Here is a 20,754-nt window from a genome sequence, read left to right as displayed (position 1 = left end):
TACATGATTTTATTTCACAATTCCTTGAGAAAAAAAAATGCCTGGTTAGGCTTTGTGTATGTCATGTGTGCCTTCCTTGGGTGAAGCCAGCTTTACAGCTATGTTGTCATTATGCTGTTTGTTACTTATGTATGTTATGTTGCAGCTATTTCAAATAGTTTTGTCAATTTGTTTTGGCCTGAAATAAACTGGCCCTTTGAAACATATCTTTGTCTTTGTGTGTTGTATGTAGACCACATTGCTTGGCAGAGTTCAGTGATGCAAATGCATGTCAAGTTGATCAACACATTGTATTATTGTCCAGTGCAATAACAGTACTGAAATGAAGGCTAAAAGGGCATCAATGAGAGCCTTAAAAAAAAGGAGAAAAAAAATAAGTAACTAAATAGTTACTTTTCACAGTAACGCATTACTTTTTGGTGTAAGTAACTGAGTTAGTAACTGAGTTACTTTTGAAATAAAGTAACTAGTAACTGTAACTAGTTACTGGTTTTCAGTAACTAACCCAACACTGGTTGTAAGTAATTAAAAAAAAAAGGTCAAAGACAAAGCTATTTGGTTTCTTGTGAGTATATACACTTCACTGCCGATGTGGGGGGGGCGCCACCTAAAATCTTGCCTAGGGCGCCAGATTGGTTAGGGCCGGGCCTGCATGTGCCTCACAATACAAAGGTCCTGAGATCAATCCCGGGCTTGGGATCTTTCTGTGTGGAGTTTGCATGTTCTCCCCGTGACTGCGTGGGTTCCCTCCGGGTACTCCGGCTTCCAACCACCTCCAAAGACATGCACCTGGGGATAGGTTGATTGGCAACACTAAATGGTCCCTAGTGTGTGAATGTTGTCTGTCTATCTGTGTTGGCCCTGCGATGAGGTGGCGACTTGTCCAGGGTGTACATCACCTTCCGCCCGAATGCAGCTGAGATAGGCTCCAGCACCCCCCGCGACTCCGAAAGGGACAAGCGGTAGAAAATGGATGGATCTAATATATTTGGCCACTGTAAAATTACACAGTTTGAACAGTGTTCGAATATCTAATGAAGTGATTTTTTTTTGGCATACCACCAAATGGAGCCCGCGTACCACTACAGTCAGAGTCGTGTATAGAGAGAGTATGGACAAGCAGGTTTCAAGCTATTTCCTCATTGATTGGTCAAAAGGCACTCACGTGACTCCAGGGCACCATGTCACGTACAAGTTTGGAGCCGCAGCACAGCGACACAGCACTTCCTAATTATACATTTCTTTTAAGAGTGTTTGCCATGTAAACATGCCCTGTTGTGCGACATGGGGGATGCGCCACTCGCAAAAAATGCAGGAAGCAAGTGCATTTGTTTTCCACAACCCAGAAAGGAGAAAATATGGGAAGTGGAGTCTGACAGCCAATAACAACAGTTTCTTGTGCGAGGTAAGCAAGCAGACATACACATGGGAAACGTGGTATATTGTTTGTTCCGTACTAGTGAATTAATACACTTTGCCTGCCAAACTATGCTTTGAAATGTCCCCTTTTCTGCATGTGTCACCAGTAATCGAAACTAAACTAATAAATATTGCATTAAAAAGCACCATTAGTTTAGTATTCAAGTTAATATGTGTATTTTCTGACGTACATTTAGCCGACTGGAGCATGTTAGAGAACTGCTGGTCACTAAGCGCTGCATAAATATAGTGGTGGAATCCATCAAAAATGGTCGCAAAATTGCCCCCAAATTATTACTATATACAGGTATATACTTTGACGAAATAAAAGCATGTTTTATTCTAAGTTCATGAGCTGGAATATACACTATATTGCCAAAAGTATTTGTCCACCTGCCTTGACTAACATATGAACTTGAAGTGCCATCCCATTCCTAACTCATAGGGTTCAATATGATGTCGGCCCAACTTTTGCAGCTATTACAGCTTCAACTCTTCTGGGAAGGCTGTCCACAAGGTGTTCATAGGAATTTTCAACCATTCTTCCAAAAGCGCATTGGTGAGGTCACACACTGATGTTGGTGGAGAAGGCCTGGCTCTCAGTCTCCGTTCTAATTCATCCCAAAGGTGTTCTATCGGGTTCAGGTCAGGACTCTGTGCAGGCCAGTCAAGTTCATCCACACCAGACTCTGTCATCCATGTCTTTATGGACCTTGCTTTGTGCACTGGTGCACAGTCATGTTGGAAGAGGAAGGGGCCCGCTCCAAACTGTTCCCACAAGGTCGGGAGCATGGAATTGTCCAAAATGTTTTGGTATCCTGCAGCATTCAAAGTTCCTTTCACTGGAACTAAGGGCCAAGCCCAACTCCTGAAAAACAACCCCACACCGTAATTCCTCCTTCACCAAATGTCACACTCGGCACAATGCAGTCCAAAATGTACCGTTCTCCTGGCAACCTCCAAACCCAGACCCGTCCATCCGATTGCCAGATGGAAAAGCATGATTCATCACTCCAGAGAACACGTTTCCACTGCTCTAGAGTACAGTAGCGACGTGCTTTACACCACTGCATCCGACGCTTTGCATTGGACTTGGTGATGTATGTCTTAGATGCAGCTGCTCGACCATGGAAACCCATTCCATGAAGCTCTCTGCGCACTTTATGTGGGCTAATTGGAAGGTCACATGAAGTTTGGAGCTCTGTAGCAACTGACTGTGCAGAAAGTCTTTGCACTATGCGTTTCAGCATCCACTGACCCCTCTCTGTCAGTTTACGTGGCCTACCACTTGGTGGCTGACTTGCTGTTGTTCCCAAGCTATTCACTTTTCTTATAATAAAGCCGACAGTTGACTATGGAATATTTAGGAGCGAGGACATTCCACAGGTGGAATCCTATGACAGTTCCACGCTGGAAATCACTGAGAGCGGCCCATTCTTTCACAAATGTTTGTAGAAAGTCTCCATGCCTAAGTGCTTGATTTTATAAACCTGTGGCCGGGCCAAGTGATTAGGACACCTGATTCTCATCATTTGGATGGGTGGCCAAATACTTTTGGAAATAAAGTGTATGTACAACTACTGTAGATTTAGAATTATTATTTTGATTTATTTCATCAGGAAAACTAACATCAGAACGACTCAGTTGCATGCTTCCGGGCACAGCCGCACACGTCCTAGGGACCAAACATGGAGCCTCTTGTTTAGTTGTTTATATTACACGTTCGTTACGTCTCGTCTCGACTACTGTAACGTATTATTTTCGGGTCTCCCTATGTCTAGCATTAAAAGACTACAATTGGTACAAAATGCGGCTGCTAGACTTTTGACAAGAACAAGAAAGTTTGATCATATTACGCCTATACTGGCTCACCTGCACTGGCTTCCTGTGCACTTAAGATGTGACTTTAAGGTTTTACTACTTACGTATAAAATACTACACGGTCTAGCTCCGTCCTATCTTGTCGATTGTATTGTACCATATGTCCCGGCAAGAAATCTGCGTTCAAAAAACTCCGGCTTATTAGTGATTCCCAGAGCCCAAAAAAAGTTTGCGGGCTATAGAGCGTTTTCTATTCGGGCTCCAGTACTATGGAATGCCCTCCCGGTAACAATTAGAGATGCTACCTCAGTAGAAGCATTTAAGTCCCATCTTAAAACTCATTTGTATACTCTAGCCCTTTTAGACCAGTTGATCTGCCGTTTCTTTTCTTTTCTCCTCTGCGGGGGGCACAGGTCCGGTGGCCATGGATGAAGTGCTGGTTACCCACATATGCGGTCCTCTCCAAGGTTTCTCATAGTCATTCACATCGACGTCCCACTGGGGTGAGTTTTTCCTTGCCCTTATGTGGGCTCTGTACCAAGGATGTCGTTGTGGCTTGTGCAGCCCTTTGAGACACTTGTGATTTAGGGCTATATAAATAAACATTGATTGATTGATTGATATTCTCTCTATACACAACTCTGAATACAGTTTCAGAATAACTGGTCTATACTGTATGGTGACAGAATTCATGTCAACAATAAGTATTTTAACAAGCTCATGTATGAATGATAATACAAACTATAAAAGCACTTGTTCCATGATCTATTCCAGACATTTTATGAACATTTCATCCAAATACATCCATTACTTAAGTTGCTAACTATCGGATTACGCAACTGGTTCCTTTTTTTTGAATGAAGCAGCACATTTTTCAGAACACCAGCATTTTTTTTTGTCTTCTTCCCCATGCCACATGCCAGTGCTTCCCATTTACGTTTGTACCTTGGAAGTTACAAGTCGGAGCTGGGACTCGTATCACAGCCGAGTTATGAGCGTTGCAGTTACAAAGTCACAAATCAAGATAGCCACATCCACAAACACTAATCTTGCGCTTGCTTTATATGAATATAAACAACTTCTGGACAAATATTCGCTCCTTCTGCGACATTCAAACATGGTGGACAAAGAGGAAACACAAAGACACCAATATACCACATAAAAAAGGTCATTTATACAGCACTAACATTGCCTTATACTTCCAACAATGCAACTTATATGGCTGATTTAGTGCGTCAAAAACTAGTCAGAAGTGATAATAATGGATATTACAGGAGCTTCTATTATTGTTTACACTTAGAACAGCCATCTTTGAAAGCCAACTCGGGGGTTGGTGAGGACTTTTCGACTTTCCGAGAAGGAAACCTGACCTGGAGGCAGCATTCCAGTTGAAACTCTCAACTAGGAACTCGGAAATGTCCACTTCCCAGTACAAATGGAACTCAGCATAAGCAATGGAAAACCCTGCTGGCGCTTTTCCCCCGAGCTTAGGCTCGCCATAGGCATACAGCTAAAAGGGCGTGACCTACTCAGTGGCCTAGTGGTTAGAGTGTCCGCCCTGAGATCGGTAGGTTGTGAGTTCAAACCCCGGCCGAGTCATACCAAAGACTATAAAAATGGGACCCATTACCTCCCTGCTTGGCACTCAGCATCAAGGGTTGGAATTGGGGGTTAAATCACCAAAAATTATTCCCGGGCACGGCACCGCTACTGCTCCCCTCACCTAAAAAGGGGGTGAACAAGGGGATGGGTCAAATGCAGAGGACAAATTTCGCCACACCTAGTGTGTGTGTGACAATCATTGGTACTTTAACTTAACTTATACAAACTAGTGATAGCTAGGATTATTAACCTGTACGGTACTTCCGAGAAGGCTAAAGGTAATGTTCGTTGGTTAGGGGTTTTTTTACACAAAAAAGATTTAAAAAAAAAAAAAATAGTGCAGGAATTTCCGGCAAACTGTGCGTGTGTGCTCAGTCATGACATAACATAGTTAAAAGTAGTACTGTAGTATGTACGTATGTAGTATATAATGTGGGTCTTGTGGAGAGTCTTTGAAAAACATAATAATAACTAGATGTGACACGCCACTTTAAGCTGCATGCCTAGGCAGGCCCAGGGGCGCCATTAGGGTGTGGCTACTTAGGCATATGCCGTGGATGTTTTCTGAAAAGCCCTGAATCCTAAATTTTACTTTTGAGGGGCTAAAAAAAAAACCTCTCAGAAGAAGCATGAAGCAGCTGCGTAAAGTAGCCTGCATGCAGCCCACCTGAGCCTCCAAATGACAAAGAAAGTGTTGCGACTGGCACTAAGCCAGAAGTCTGACCCCCAAAGCAGAGGCAGAGGCAGGATGACGTTTACATTTCATAAATAACAGGAAGCACACAACATAGACTACAACTAAAAGTTAACGGTGACAAAAGGCCACCCGGAAGCTAACAAAGTAGAAAAGTGCATATAAAAAGGCAAGACTTTGGCCGCGTTTACACTAAAGCTATGTCTACACTAAGTCGTTTAACCCCTTAAACGAATAATTATTTAGCCTAAGCCCCGTTTCAGCCACACTAAACCAGCGTTTAAGGTTCCCCTCCTCGGACAAATTTTTACACGGGTAAGTCAGCCGTGTATTTCTTGAATCTCCGGCTCTTAGCTTTGTATGGACTCATTGATCGTTTACAAAGTGAGTTCAGAAAGGAAGTGACACCAGAAAGCCTGCGCCAACACAGGAAGTGACGCCAGAAAGAACGCGCCACAGACAGCTTCATAATAAAGCGGTTTCGTAGCTCGGAGCTAACCACTGGAAATATGAAGACGAGTCATCCAGACATACGCGTGTTTCTCATTCTTCTACATGTACAGACGCTTGTGGAAATCACACATGAATACCTTAAGAGAAAGCGATTGCAGCTATTTCGGATACAACACTTCTCAAAAAAAGGTAGCGGGTGCTTTGTATTAACTGGCCGTCGAGGGAAGACGAGGGAAAACTACGGAAAAGAGCGAATGCATTTGGACTGGCAAAGCAGACTGTATCAGTTATTGTCCGCCATGTGTGTTGCGGACTCAACGTCTAGGTCCAGAGTATATAAAGTCACCAAAAACGACTGGTCAATGAAGGTGAAGGCAAAATTGATTGATTGATTGATTGATTGATTGATTGATTGATTGATTGAGACTTTTATTAGTAGATTGCACAGTGAAGTACATATTCCGTACAATTGACCACTAAATGGTAACGCCCGAATAAGTTTTTCAACTTGTTTAAGTCGGGGTCCACTTAAATTGATTCATGATACAGATATATACTATCAGATATATACTATCATCATAATACAGTCATCACACAAGATAATCACATTGAATTATTTACATTATTTACAATCCGGGGTGTGGAGGGGGGGGGGGGGGGGGGGGGGGGGTTAGGTTTGGTTGTTATCATCGGTCATCAACAATTGAGAACAGAGAAATGGATATTGAAACAGTGTAGGTCTGGCTTGGTAGGATATGGACAGCAAGTAGTGGGCAGAGAGAGAGAGAGAGAGACAGAGAGAGAGAGAGAGAGAGAGAGAGAGAGAGAGATCAGAAGGCATAAGAAAAAGTATCTGCATTTGATTGTTTACATTTGATTATTAACAATCCGGGGAGGGTGTTAGTTTAGGGTTGAAGTTGCCTGGAGGTGTACTTGTATTGCAGTTTTGAAGGAGGATAGAGATGCACTTTATTTTATACCTGTTGGGAGCGCATTCCACATTGATGTGGCATAGAAAGAGAATGAGTTAAGACCTTTGTTAGTTCGGAATCTGGGTTTAACGTGGTTAGTGGAGCTCCCCCTGGTGTTGTGGTTATGGCGGTCATTTACATTAAGGAAGTAGTTTGACATGTACTTCGGTATCAGGGAGGTGTAGCGGATTTTATAGACTAGGCTCAGTGCAAGTTGTTTTACTCTTTCCTCCACCCTGAGCCAGCCCACTTTGGAGAAGTGGGTAGGAGTGAGGTGGGATCTGGGGTGGAGGTCTAGAAGTAATCTGACTAGCTTGTTCTGGGATGTTTGGAGTTTAGATTTGAGGGTTTTAGAGGTGCTAGGGTACCAGGAGGTGCATGCGTAATCGAAAAAGGGTTGAACGAGAGTTCCCGCCAGAATCCTCATGGTGCTTTTGTTGACCAGAAAGGAGATTCTATAGAGAAATCTCGTTCGTTGGTTGACCTTTTTGATTACCTTGGTTGCCATTTTATCACAGGAAAGATTAGCCTCTAGAATGGAACCTAGGTAGGTGACCTCATCTTTCCTGGTGATAACAATGTCACCCACTTTTATAGTGAAGTCACTGAGTGAGGAGTGTTTTGACCACATATCTAGATCCCTCGTTTGATTGATGTAAAATGATCTTTATCACATTGTTACGTGTCTAATAAAGATTTGATTAATTTATGATGGCTCAGGTGCGATTCACTACAATAGGGCCCCACAGCACACTGGATTCCAGTTAATTGAAATACCACAACACTGGATATTGTTCAGATAAGTTAAATTTAACAACTTGCATGCAAAGCAACACTGGAGATGACTATGACGTGTGCATTTTCCGCGCATGCGTATTAGGTCGCGTTGCGCCGGCGGACGGAGGGGGGCAGGGGTCTTAAATGGTCGCATTGTTGTGTGTGGACAAGGATAAGGTAGGTGTGATTTACCCTGGACCTTATACAACGAGAAGTACTTAACAGAAAACACTCAATGGAGGAGGCAGCTGAGAAGAAGAGACATGCACGAGGCAGAGCAAGGCAAGGAATTATCTGGGGTCGAACGTATCTCAGCCTTGAGCTGGCCTAATTGGAAGTGGCCAAAGGTGTGCTGCAGTGGCTCTACCCAGGAACTCCAAATAAGAGGAACTGCAAACTGAAGACAGAAGCAGCAACAGTGTGGCCACATGACAGTACAAAAGACCTCACATGGCAGCCCACCTATAGTCCCATGACGGGTATGGAAATCCAGGAGCGGGAGACCCAGGAGCGCTACTCTGGTCCATATCCCTCCCCGTCGTGTGGCCCCCCATGGTGTATGTAAACCTCATGACCATTTATCAGCCGGAGGAGGATGCATGACCAGGGGCTCAGACGGCTGGTGGCAACTGGCTTGAAACTGGAGACATGCAACACAGGATTAATGGGGAACTAAGGTGCTATCTGGAGCTTCAGAGTTGATCTTGTAGGGACCAACAGATTCATCTGGCCAAAATGGACCTCGCAGAGACCGACCCTATCCAAAGGGCTTTTTTAATGCCCAGGCTCATCTTCTGGGCAGGCAGGAGGAGAAAATTGATTCTTGAGCACTTGTTTAAAAGGAGTAGCTGAGCAAGAAGAGCTGATTGAGATACCGCTCTACAGCCTCCTTTCCTCACTACAAGAGGGTGCCTTGCTCTCCACACCTGCTACGCTCATTGCTGAGACTCCACCCAACCTCATCCCACCATGTGACTTCTGATGTCAACATTTCAGCCCTCTTCCCGCAGCTGTCAAGGCCTAAGCCCTTCTCCAGGGATTCAGGTGCAGTCAACTCCTTCTTAACTCAATGTGAATTGCAGTTTGAACTCCAAACTAGGGCATTACACTCTGAACAAGCCTGTGTAGCATTTGTGGTATCGCATCTTACTGTAAAGGCAGCAGCTGGGGCCACAGACGAGTGAAATCAATATTCCACCATCTGATCCTCCTATACTGCGTTTTCAAAGGCCATGGAACAGATATTTCAGCAAACCAACCTTCCTGGCAGTGAAGCTGCACGCTCTCTGCTCAAGTTACGCAAGGGGCGTCGTTGGGTTTTAATCTATGCCATGGGTGTCAAACAGGTTTAATCGGGTCCGTGGCCCGCTAGATATAAAAATGAGTTGCATTTTCTTAATGAAATAAACTGCTGTTCTAAATGTGTCCACTGGATGTCGCAATAGCAATTCAAGTGTAACCTACGTCACACATGACAGTGTTTAAAGATGACGAGTCAGCTGACTTTAAGCGCCCTCTGGATTGGCTGTCGCTACTCCAATTTAGCACAGGTGCAAGCAATCAGCTGCTCCTGTTCTGGCTGGCAGCAGATGGCGGGAGTATCGACGCACAATGCCTTCTTTTATTTTAAATTATCCACTCTGCGGGTAAAATAACGAAATGTTAAGATGCAAAGACTTAAGTCAACTCGACCATCATGTTTGTAGTTAGAGTTCCATGCAACGCTTGCAACTGGTTGAATGCACGATGTGCGCGCCCAGAACTCTATTGTAAAAATGTGTGTTTCTACATTTGTTGTGTTTGTTCTATTCTAGTTCATACTTAAATACCATGTTCACATTGGTGTTTGTATTAATGTTACCTTTATTTCAGCTACGGTGTCATTTTGATACATATGTTGTTTATATTATAATTGCAATATTTGAATGATGATAAATGAATGTGTTGTAGCAGTTGCGGATTTCACCAATGTGGCAGTTTGAGGAAACACTCGATTGCTTTTCCAAATGTTTTTAATGAACTGCCAACATGACAAGGCTGAACAAGAAGTGCTTAAAGTTTAATGGCTTTGTAAAAACATTGATAAAAAGTCTAAGTTCATTGTGTTCTTCATGGTGTTTTTAAAACTGCACCATTTTTCCCCTCGGAATTTTTAACTAACTTGAAGTGCTACATTTGAAATTTTTTTAAAAAACACACTGCAAAAAGTGGTAATAAAATACAACTAAAAATTACCGGTGACAAAAGGCCACAAGGAAGCTTGCAAAGTAGCAAAAAAACAAAGTGCATATAAAAGGCCAGACTTACTGAAAAAAGTACAACAAGAAGTACTTAGATGAAAACACTCAATGAAGAAGGCAGCTGGGATGAGTCGACATGCACACCGCAGAAGGCAAAGTGAATCATCTGGCATTGAGCATCTTCTTTGTGTTTTACCGCGGTTGGCATCCAGCTTAACTTTGCTTGTTTACTAAATGTTAGCTTATTATCAGTAAAGTGAATGTTAGCAGGACAATATTACAAAAGTGCTTACATGGAAAGAATCCATATGAGCTATGAAAATAATAATTTTGCTTCATCCATCCATCCATCCATCCATCTTCTTCCGCTTATCCGAGGTCGGGTCGCGGGGGCAGCAGCTTAAGCAGGGAAGCCCAGACTTCCCTCTCCCCAGCCACTTTGTCCAGCTCCTCCCGGGGGATCCCGAGGCGTTCCCAGGCCAGCCGGGAGAGATAGTCTTCCCAGCGTGTCCTGGGTCTTCCCCGTGGCCTCCTACCGGTCGGACGTGCCCGAAACACCTTCCTAGGGAGGCGTTCGGGTGGCATCCTGACCAGATGCCCGAACCACCTCATCTGGCTCCTCTCGATGTGGAGGAGCAGCGGCTTTACTTTGAGCTCCCCCCGAATGACAGAGCTTCTCACCCTATCTCTAAGGGAGAGTCCCGCCACTCGGCGGAGGAAACTCATTTGGGCCGCTTGTACCCGTGATCTTGTCCTTTCGGTCATGACCCAAAGCTCATGACCATAGGTGAGGATGGGAACGTAGATTGACCGGTAAATCGAGAGCTTTGCCTTCCGGCTCAGCTCCTTCTTCACCACAACGGATCGATACAGCGTCCGCATTACTGAAGACGCCGCACCGATCCGCCTGTCGATCTCACGATCCACTCTTCCCCCACTCGTGAACAAGACTCCGAGGTACTTGAACTCCTCCACTTGGGGCAAGATCTTCTCCCCAACCCGGAGATGGCACTCCACCCTTTTCCGGGAGAGAACCATGGACTCGGACTTGGAGGTGCTGATTCCCATCCCAGTCGCTTCACACTCGGCTGCTTCATCAAAGCAAATATTAATTTGCAATTGCTTCTTGTCTGCTTTAAACGGAACCTATTATGCAAAATTTACTTTTATTACCTATTGGCACCTTATTGTTGTGTATTTGGGATCTGTATTAGTCCAGAAATTTTGAAATCAAATCATGGAGGCATGGCAGAGATATTTATCAAACAATTTTGACTTCCTTCATACTTCCTCTGAACGAGCCGTTTGGAATTTGCCAGATTTATTATGTTTTTCCAATTGGTGACATCAGTGGATATCTCTATATATGGTGAAGTTTTACACAAAGAGCTTTGCGCGAGTCTGCCAGTGGTATCAGACAAAACCTTCCTCAGTGTTTTAAATAAACGTTTACTTAAAAAATATATTTTTTATTTAAAAACATAGAAAATGGCTTTTCAAAAGATACATTATTTTTAACATTTTAGATGTCTTATGTTTTAAAGTGAACTGCCTTCTTGTTTGTTATTAATAACACAGGCACTATGGTAGTGTGGGGAAAACAACATTATATTACAACATATACATTATTAGTACTGTAGTATATTTTATAATGCTTAATTATAGAAAAAACCTGTCATGCTTCAAGCATTGCATGAAATTAAATTGGATGCCATGCCTTGTACTTAATTCCAGTTATTTCAGTCTCTTCAGACTTGAGTAGATTGTTTATTATTATATAGAAAGTTTTTGTTATTTACTGTACTGTAAGGGGAAGAATTGTAGTAGGGTTGAACACTAAATACAATAAATGTCCGCCCTCTCAAACGTCATAGGAACAAGTTGCGGCTCGCGGTTGGCAAAACTACGCATTTTGGTATCAACCCCAATACCCAGTCCACACATAAAGATGTAGAAACTATAAATAAATTAAATATAAATAAAACTAATCAACATTAATAATAATATAATAACATTCACAATGCTACAAAAAATAAACTACAAATAATACCATAATGTAAATATCCTAAATACAGTTCGTCGTTCGATTTTATTTTCATAATAGGGAATTGAAAAACAAAAACTGTTATTTTATTTGACTTTTATTTTGAAAGACACACAACGAATTGAAAAACAAAGCGTTCCTCCTTTCCAGTGTCGAAGAAGACTAGATCGAAAAACTGTTTCATTTGTATATATTTCATATAACAAAAAATTCAAATCGTTAGACTGCTGAAACAAAAAACATGTTTTTAATACTTGACACCGGAACCGGACGTTGTTTTTTGGCGGACTGGCCCGGACAAAAAAACATTGACGTTTTAGCCTGCCTTTAAACGTATAGATTTAATATTTAGATATCATTCTTGTTTTTCGACACATGAATAGTAAAACACTTTTGTTTTTCAGTTGTATATTTTTTGTGTTTCAAAAATAACATTACATTTTTTTCAATTCCAATTCATGAAAACACAATTTTGTAACCAAAACGTACACAACTCTTTTTACTTGAACATTTTTACAGATCATTGATGATTCATTTTCATTTCATATAATTCCACCCATCCATTTCCTCCTGCTTGTTCCTTGTTTGAACAAAATAAGTGAGCAAAAACTACTACTATTGGCTCTCATTCAAAACACTATTTTGTCCAATGACTTTAGTTTTAAATAGGAAAATACAATCAATTTACCCAACAACAAAAATATTTGCCGAAATAAACACGGAGGAGAACTGGAAGAAAACGATATCACCAGGCTAGTATCGACCCAAGGCCGATACTGCCGTTATATCGATTACAACTCCACTTGAGTCGACCCAGCCACCTCCAGTTGCCACGACTGCAGCAGCAGGACGACAAGATGTTGAAGTTGTTGTTGTGCACGGTGGTCCTGTGCGTGTCTATGAGTGTTCGTACTGCAGCACAGCAGGACGAGGAGGTGAAGATCCAAGTTGTGCTCCGAGCAGAACCATGCGAGAGAAAAAGCAAGAAAGGAGATCTGATGAACGTTCACTACGATGGCTTCCTCGCCGAAGATGGTTCGCAGTTCTATTGCAGGTTTGTGGGGCGGGGGAAAAAAAACAAAAAACCTCCAAGTTTACTCGCAGAAGTTCATCTTTAGTAACTTTAACTTTCTTAAAGCCTGTTTGATCACAACTAACTCTTTGGCACTCGAGCTATAACTTCGGTCTCCTTTGGTGGAAAAGATACAATCAAGTCCTACCAAGCCAATTGGCTAAACGCTTTATTAAATGAATACATCTCTTTTACTGTCAATCAAAACGGAGCGTGATGGTTTTTTTTTTAACATAATACTGTATCTTCGGACAGGGTCGTCGAGGACCAAACACAGGGCTTCTGTAAAGTTATCTTTTTTTCCCCTGCTATTTGAATACATCATTCATGCAAACATAAAATTAATAAAGCTGTGAAATTTCAAAAATAAGGTTGCTTAAATCAAATGAAGAACATCTACCTACACCACCTGTCAAAAAAGTACAAAATGGTTTGTTCCACCTGCATAGAAGCAAACCTAGCATGGAACACAGACGTCATAACGTCATCAAAGCTCACCTTTACGCACAGCACCAACACTTTGGGACAAGGCCGAGGTGATAGAAGACAGGTAACAATATGATGCATCTATCTGTGGAAGCATATTAGAAAGTTATGTACAAGTTTTACTTTTGTTTCTCATTGCACGTAACTGTGGTACATTCAAAGACCCTTGATTAAAGTTGGAAACAAGTGTCATTAGGTTTTAAAAACAGGGGCGATTTAACCTCCAGAAGTTGCACTGATAGTAATAAAATCATAATTATAATGATGTTTTATTATATTTCATATTACCCGCTAATGATAATCATACCAGAAATGAGCTCATTTCTACTTCAGACGCTGAAGTAAAGGAAAACTTGACATATTTCTAATCATATTTAAGTGAATAATGATGGCTATATGATTATTTAAAATTATATCGTGACCACATCATATTGAATTTGTTGGCACTTTTTTTGTCAAAATACAAACAAAAGTTTGTGTAAAAAAATAAAAGACACACATATATATATATATATATATAGGGTGTTCTGTTATTGGACTTTTGTGCCCGTCACAGATTGTCCATAATGAACACCATGTTCGAACATAAGGGTGTCCATATGTACACTTGGCACCAGGACACCCTAGGCCGCAGTTCCATGATCGACTTTGTAGTTGTGTCATTGGATTTGCGGCCTCATGTTTTGGACACTCGGGTGAAGAGAGGGGCGGAGCTTTCAACCGATCACCACCTGGTGGTGAGTTGGCTGCGATGGTGGGGGAGGATGCCGGACAGACCTGGCAGGCCCAAACGCATTGTGAGGGTTTGCTGGGAACGTCTGGCAGAGTCTCCTGTCAGAGAGAGTTTCAATTCCCACCTCCGGAAGAACTTTGAACATGTCACGAGGGAGGTGCTGGACATTGAGTCCGAGTGGACCATGTTCCGCACCTCTATTGTCGAGGCAGCTGATTGGAGCTGTGGCCGCAAGGTAGTTGGTGCCTGTCGTGGCGGTAATCCTAGAACCCGTTGGTGGACACCGGCGGTGAGGGATGCCGTCAAGCTGAAGAAGGAGTCCTATCGGGTTCTTTTGGCTCATAGGACTCCTGAGGCAGTGGACAGGTACCGACAGGCCAAGCGGTGTGCGGCTTCAGCGGTTGCGGAGGCAAAAACTCGGACATGGGAGGAGTTCGGGGAAGCCATGGAAAACGACTTCCGGACGGCTTCGAAGCGATTCTGGACCATCATCCGCCGCCTCAGGAAGGGGAAGCAGTGCACTATCAACACCGTGTATGGCGAGGATGGTGTTCTGCTGACCTCGACTGCGGATGTTGTGGATCGGTGGAGGGAATACTTCGAAGACCTCCTCAATCCCACCAACACGTCTTCCTATGAGGAAGCAGTGCCTGGGGAATCTGTGGTGGACTCTTCTATTTCTGGGGCTGAGGTTGCTGAGGTAGTTAAAAAGCTCCTCAGTGGCAAGGCCCCGGGGGTGGATGAGATCCGCCCGGAGTTCCTTAAGGCTCTGGATGCTGTGGGGCTGTCTTGGTTGACAAGACTCTGCAGCATCGCGTGGACATCGGGGGCGGTACCTCTGGATTGGCAGACCGGGGTGGTGGTTCCTCTCTTTAAGAAGGGGAACCGGAGGGTGTGTTCTAACTATCGTGGGATCACACTCCTCAGCCTTCCCGGTAAGGTCTATTCAGGTGTACTGGAGAGGAGGCTACGCCGGATAGTCGAACCTCGGATTCAGGAGGAACAGTGTGGTTTTCGTCCTGGTCGTGGAACTGTGGACCAGCTCTATACTCTCGGCAGGGTCCTTGAGGGTGCATGGGAGTTTGCCCAACCAGTCTACATGTGTTTTGTGGACTTGGAGAAGGCATTCGACCGTGTCCCTCGGGAAGTCCTGTGGGGAGTGCTCAGAGAGTATGGGGTATCGGACTGTCTGATTTTGGCGGTCCGCTCCCTGTATGATCAGTGTCAGAGCTTGGTCCGCATTGCCGGCAGTAAGTCGGACACGTTTCCAGTGAGGGTTGGACTCCGCCAAGGCTGCCCTTTGTCACCGATTCTGTTCATAACTTTTATGGACAGAATTTCTAGGCGCAGTCAAGGCGTTGAGGGGATCTGGTTTGGTGGCTGCAAGATTAGGTCTCTGCTTTTTGCAGATGATGTGCGTTAATGCGGCGTGGCATGGAGTCGATGAGTTTCTGGCACTACTCAGGTGTTATGAGAGCCCAGGTTGCTCTGATAGTGGCCTTCAACTCTTCTGCGTTTTTGGGTCTGGCATTCTGCATCTTCCTTTTCACAATACCCCACAGATTTTCTATGGGGCTAAGGTCAGGGGAGTTGGCGGGCCAATTTAGAACAGAAATACCATGGTCCGTAAACCAGGCACGGGTAGATTTTGCGCTGTGTGCAGGCGCCAAGTCCTGTTGGAACTTGAAATCTCCATCTCCATAGAGCAGGTCAGCAGCAGGAAGCATGAAGTGCTCTAAAACTTGCTGGTAGACGGCTGCGTTGACCCTGGATCTCAGGAAACAGAGTGGACCGACACCAGCAGATGACATGGCACCCCAAACCATCACCCAACCATGCAAATTTTGCATTTCCTTTGGAAATCGAGGTCCCAGAGTCTGGAGGAAGACAGGAGAGGCACAGGATCCACGTTGCCTGAAGTCTAGTGTAAAGTTTCCACCATCAGTGATGGTTTGGGGTGCCATGTCATCTGCTGGTGTCGGTCCACTCTGTTTCCTGAGATCCAGGGTCAACGCAGCCGTCTACCAGCAAGTTTTAGAGCACTTCATGCTTCCTGCTGCTGACCTGCTCTATGGAGATGGAGATTTCAAGTTCCAACAGGACTTGGCGCCTGCACACAGCGCAAAATCTACCCGTGCCTGGTTTACGGACCATGGTATTTCTGTTCTAAATTGGCCCGCCAACTCCCCTGACCTTAGCCCCATAGAAAATCTGTGGGGTATTGTGAAAAGGAAGATGCAGAATGCCAGACCCAAAAACGCAGAAGAGTTGAAGGCCACTATCAGAGCAACCTGGGCTCTCATAACACCTGAGCAGTGCCAGAAACTCATCGACTCCATGCCACGCCGCATTAACGCAGTAATTGAGGCAAAAGGAGCTCCAACCAAGTATTGAGTATTGTACATGCTCATATTTTTCATTTTCATACTTTTCAGTTGGCCAACATTTCTAAAAATCCCTTTTTTGTATTAGCCTTAAGTAATATTCTAATTTTGTGACACACGGAATTTTGGATTTTCATTTGTTGCCACTTCAAATCATCAAAATTAAATGAAATAAACATTTGAATGCATCAGTCTGTGTGCAATGAATAAATATAATGTACAAGTTACACCTTTTGAATGCAATTACTGAAATAAATCAAGTTTTTCAAAATATTCTAATTTACTGGCTTTTACCTGTATATACATATAAATACATACATACACATATATATACATATAAATACATACATACATACACATATATATATATATACATACATACATATATATATATATATATATATATATATATATATATATATATATATATATTGTGGCAAATGCAAGAAACACAGCGTTGTTTCTCTCAGGTCTTTATTGTAAGACTGCCAACATGAGAATGTAATATAATACAAAATATGCACTTTAACAGTGTGCCCAAGAAGACACACAAACCACACCCATTCTGCTGAGTGTGAGCATGGTCCTAGTGCCCGCCACTCAGCCCCATGCCACGCATGCGGCTGCCCACTGCCTAACATCCTTCTTAAGGCCAGGCCAAACAAACTTGGCACCAACCAACTTGACGGAAGCCCGAACGCCAGGGTGCGACAGGGAGTGTATTGCGTCAAAAACCCGGCGGCGCCAGTCTACTGGGACAACCGGCCGAGGGCGGCCAATGGAAACATCGCAGAGGAGGGCGGGACTGCCATCCTGAACCACCACCTCCTCGAGCACAAGCGCCGTACCTTCAGTTTTTAGTGCACGGATGTCGGGGTCGTCGGGCTGGTCAGCGGCCATTCCCGAAAAATCTAAACCGAGCTGCACGGGACACACGAGTACGCGTGAGAGACAGTCAGCCAGAGGGTTGGCCTTACCGGCCACATGCTGAATGTCCGTAGTGAACTCAGAGATGGCCGACAAGTGACGCTGCTGACGGGCTGACCAAGGCTCTGTGACCTTTGACATGGCAAACGTCAGGGGTTTGTGGTCAACAAAAGCCGTGAAGGACCGACCTTCCAACAGAAAACGAAAATGGCGTGTTGCAAGATACAGTGCCAACAACTCTCGGTCAAATACACTGTACTTCCGCTCGTTATCTCGCAGTTTACGACTGAAGAACGCAAGGGGCTGCCATACATTCGCCACCCGCTGCTCGACCACAGCACCCACGGCGACATCAGACGCGTCCGTTGTCAAAGCCACGGGTGCCGCGGAAACAGGGTGGGCGAGGAGAGCAGCCTCTGCGAGCGCGGATTTAGCCCTATGAAAAGCTTGGACTCGCTGAGGAGTCCATTCGATGGAATCGCTGGCCTTTTTGTTCCGTAAGGCACCATAAAGAGGCTGCAGGAGGTGGGCAGCGCGAGGAAGGAATCGATTATAAAAATTAATCATGCCCAAAAATTCCTGCAGAGCTTTGACAGTGGAGGGGCGAGGAAAATCTGCCACCACTTGCACTTTCGAAGGCAAAGGGATCGCACCCAGTGACGAAATACGGTGACCTAAAAAATCGATCTCTGACAGCCCAAACTGACATTTAGAAGGATTGACGATCAGGCCGTGCTCGTCTAGACGCGTGAACACTTGTGTTAGGTGTGCCTGGTGCTCCTCGGCTGAAGGACTCGCCACCAAAATGTCGTCGAGATAAACAAACACAAAATTGAGGCCGCGCAAAACTGAGTCCATTAATCTCTGAAAGGTTTGTGCTGCCCCCTTCAGGCCAAAAGGCATACGCAGGAACTCAAAAAGCCCAAACGGGGTTATTACTGCGGTCTTGGGCACGTCCTCAGCACGCACCGGCACCTGGTGATAACCACGAACTAAGTCTACCTTCGAGAAAATGGCGGCGCCAGCCAGGCGCGCCGAAAAGTCCTGGATATGCGGAATAGGGTAGCGGTCGTGCGTTGTGATGTTGTTAAGGCGGCGAAAATCCCCACACGGCCGCCAGGAACCGTCTGACTTAGGCACCATGTGCAAAGGCGAGGCCCACGGGCTATTAGAACGCCTAACTATGCCTAAACGCTCCATAGTAGCAAACTCCTCTTTAGCAATGGTCGATTTAGCCGCGTCAAGACGGCGCGCGCACGCAAAAACTGGCGGGCCCACCGTGGGAATGAAATGTTCAACACCGTGTTTAGTGTCCGCGGTAGAAAAAGCGGGAGTGATTAATGACGGAAAATCCGCCAGCAAACGCTGAAAAACGTCACCAGATACCAAATAATTAGCGTGTGTTAACGGTCCAAGTCCCCCCGCCTGACATGTAAAAGTTGAAAAAGACACAGCATCAATCAATCGGCGGTTAGCAACATCAACAAGCAGTCCATTAGCACACAGAAAATCTGCGCCAATAATGGGGACCGTGATGGCGGCGATGACAAAATCCCACTGGAATTTGCGTCCATGGAAGCACACAGTCACCAACCTGGAGCCAAAAGTGTCAATGACGAGCCGTTGGCGGCATTCAGCAGCGGCCCGCATCCACCTGTCGCCTTGTCCGCGTCCGTGGCAGGTAACAGGCTGACTTGCGAACCGGAGTCCACCAGGAAACGTCTCCTTGACGATGAGTCGGCGATGAAGAGCAGCTCGCTTGCTTCGCCGGCGCCCACAGCCGCTACTGAACGCCGGCGTTGGGGTTTCCCGGGGCCGTGAAGGAGCATGGAGGAACACACCGTCGCGCTTTGGCGCCAAATCGTTGATGGAAGAAGCACTGGCTCGCTTCGCGCCTTTTCCGGGTAGCGACTCCCGCCACTACCGCTGGGTCCGCGTTCTCCATCGTCTGCAGGGGAGGCGCTTCTACGCTCTGCACGGCAAACCGTCTGGAAGCCAGAAGCACCCGGTCAGCTTCTTCAGCCAAGCCCCGGTAATCGCCGGAGGCCAAAGAAGTGGAGTTAGCTAGCACCGCACGGGCCGCAGGTGGTAGCTGCCGCAAGAAAAGATGCGGGAAAATGAACCCGCCCTCCTCGGAGCCCAGCAGCGACAGCATACTGTCCATTAAATCCACGGCGGTGCTATCGCCCAAGCCCGGCAGTGAAAGAAGTCTATGTGCTCTCTCAGCGTCAGTTAGAGTGAATCTCCGAAGTAGAAGATTCTTTAGTGCAGCGTACTTGTCGCGCTGTGGAGGCGTTCGCAACAGCTGCATTGCGCGGTGAGTGGTCGCCTGGTCGAGGGCTGTTACGACCAAGTAATACCGGGAGTCGTCGCCGGCGATTCCTCGCAGGTGGAAAAGTGCCTCGATGTGCTGGAACCATGATGCCGGGTTGCTCTGCCAGAACTCCGGAAGCTTTGTCCCCGCGGGTAATGCAGGTTGCTGAAGTTGGGACGACATGGCCGATGAAGACACTGCTTCCTCTTCTGCGTGAAACATTGTCGGGGTCACCAATGTGGCAAATGCAAGAAACACAGCGTTGTTTCTCTCAGGTCTTTATTGTAAGACTGCCAACATGAGAATGCAATATAATACAAAATATGCACTTTAACAGTGTGCCCAAGAAGACACACAAACCACACCCATTCTGCTGAGTGTGAGCATGGTCCTAGTGCCCGCCACACAATATATATATATATATATATATACAGGTAGGTCAGCAGCAGGAAGCATGAAGTGCTCTAAAACTTGCTGGTAGACGGCTGCGTTGACCCTGGATCTCAGGAAACAGAGTGGACCGACACCAGCAGATGACATGGCACCCCAAACCATCACCCAACCATGCAAATTTTGCATTTCCTTTGGAAATCGAGGTCCCAGAGTCTGGAGGAAGACAGGAGAGGCACAGGATCCACGTTGCCTGATGTCTAGTGTAAAGTTTCCACCATCAGTGATGGTTTGGGGTGCCATGTCATCTGCTGGTGTCGGTGCACTCTGTTTCCTGAGATCCAGGGTCAACGCAGCCGTCTACCAGCAAGTTTTAGAGCACTTCATGCTTCCTGCTGCTGACCTGCTCTATGGAGATGGAGATTTC

The 20,754-nt window shown here is 45.1% G+C and overlaps 2 protein-coding genes across 2 annotated transcripts in view; one reads left to right on the top strand and one right to left on the bottom strand.

Moving 5' to 3' along the window:
- Nucleotides 1–12,834: 12,834 nt before the first annotated feature.
- fkbp7 (FKBP prolyl isomerase 7) overlaps nt 12,835–20,754 on the top strand; it is a 26,572-nt gene continuing 18,652 nt past the window's right edge. Inside the window, exon 1 of the mRNA XM_061926245.2 lies at nt 12,835–13,075. Coding sequence (XP_061782229.1) covers nt 12,879–13,075 — 197 coding nt within the window. The 5' untranslated portion in view covers nt 12,835–12,878. The remainder of the gene's footprint in view (nt 13,076–20,754) is intronic.
- osgepl1 (O-sialoglycoprotein endopeptidase-like 1) overlaps nt 13,069–20,754 on the bottom strand; it is a 43,796-nt gene continuing 36,110 nt past the window's right edge. Inside the window, exon 5 of the mRNA XM_061926243.2 lies at nt 13,069–13,664. Within this exon, the coding sequence (XP_061782227.1) occupies nt 13,581–13,664 (84 nt within the window). The 3' untranslated portion in view covers nt 13,069–13,580. The remainder of the gene's footprint in view (nt 13,665–20,754) is intronic.

Source organism: Nerophis lumbriciformis, linkage group LG31 (genome assembly GCF_033978685.3).
Source record: "Nerophis lumbriciformis linkage group LG31, RoL_Nlum_v2.1, whole genome shotgun sequence".
NCBI lineage: Eukaryota > Metazoa > Chordata > Actinopteri > Syngnathiformes > Syngnathidae > Nerophis > Nerophis lumbriciformis.
Note: the sequence above shows the minus strand (reverse complement) of the source record. Positions and strands in the feature narration are given on the sequence as shown.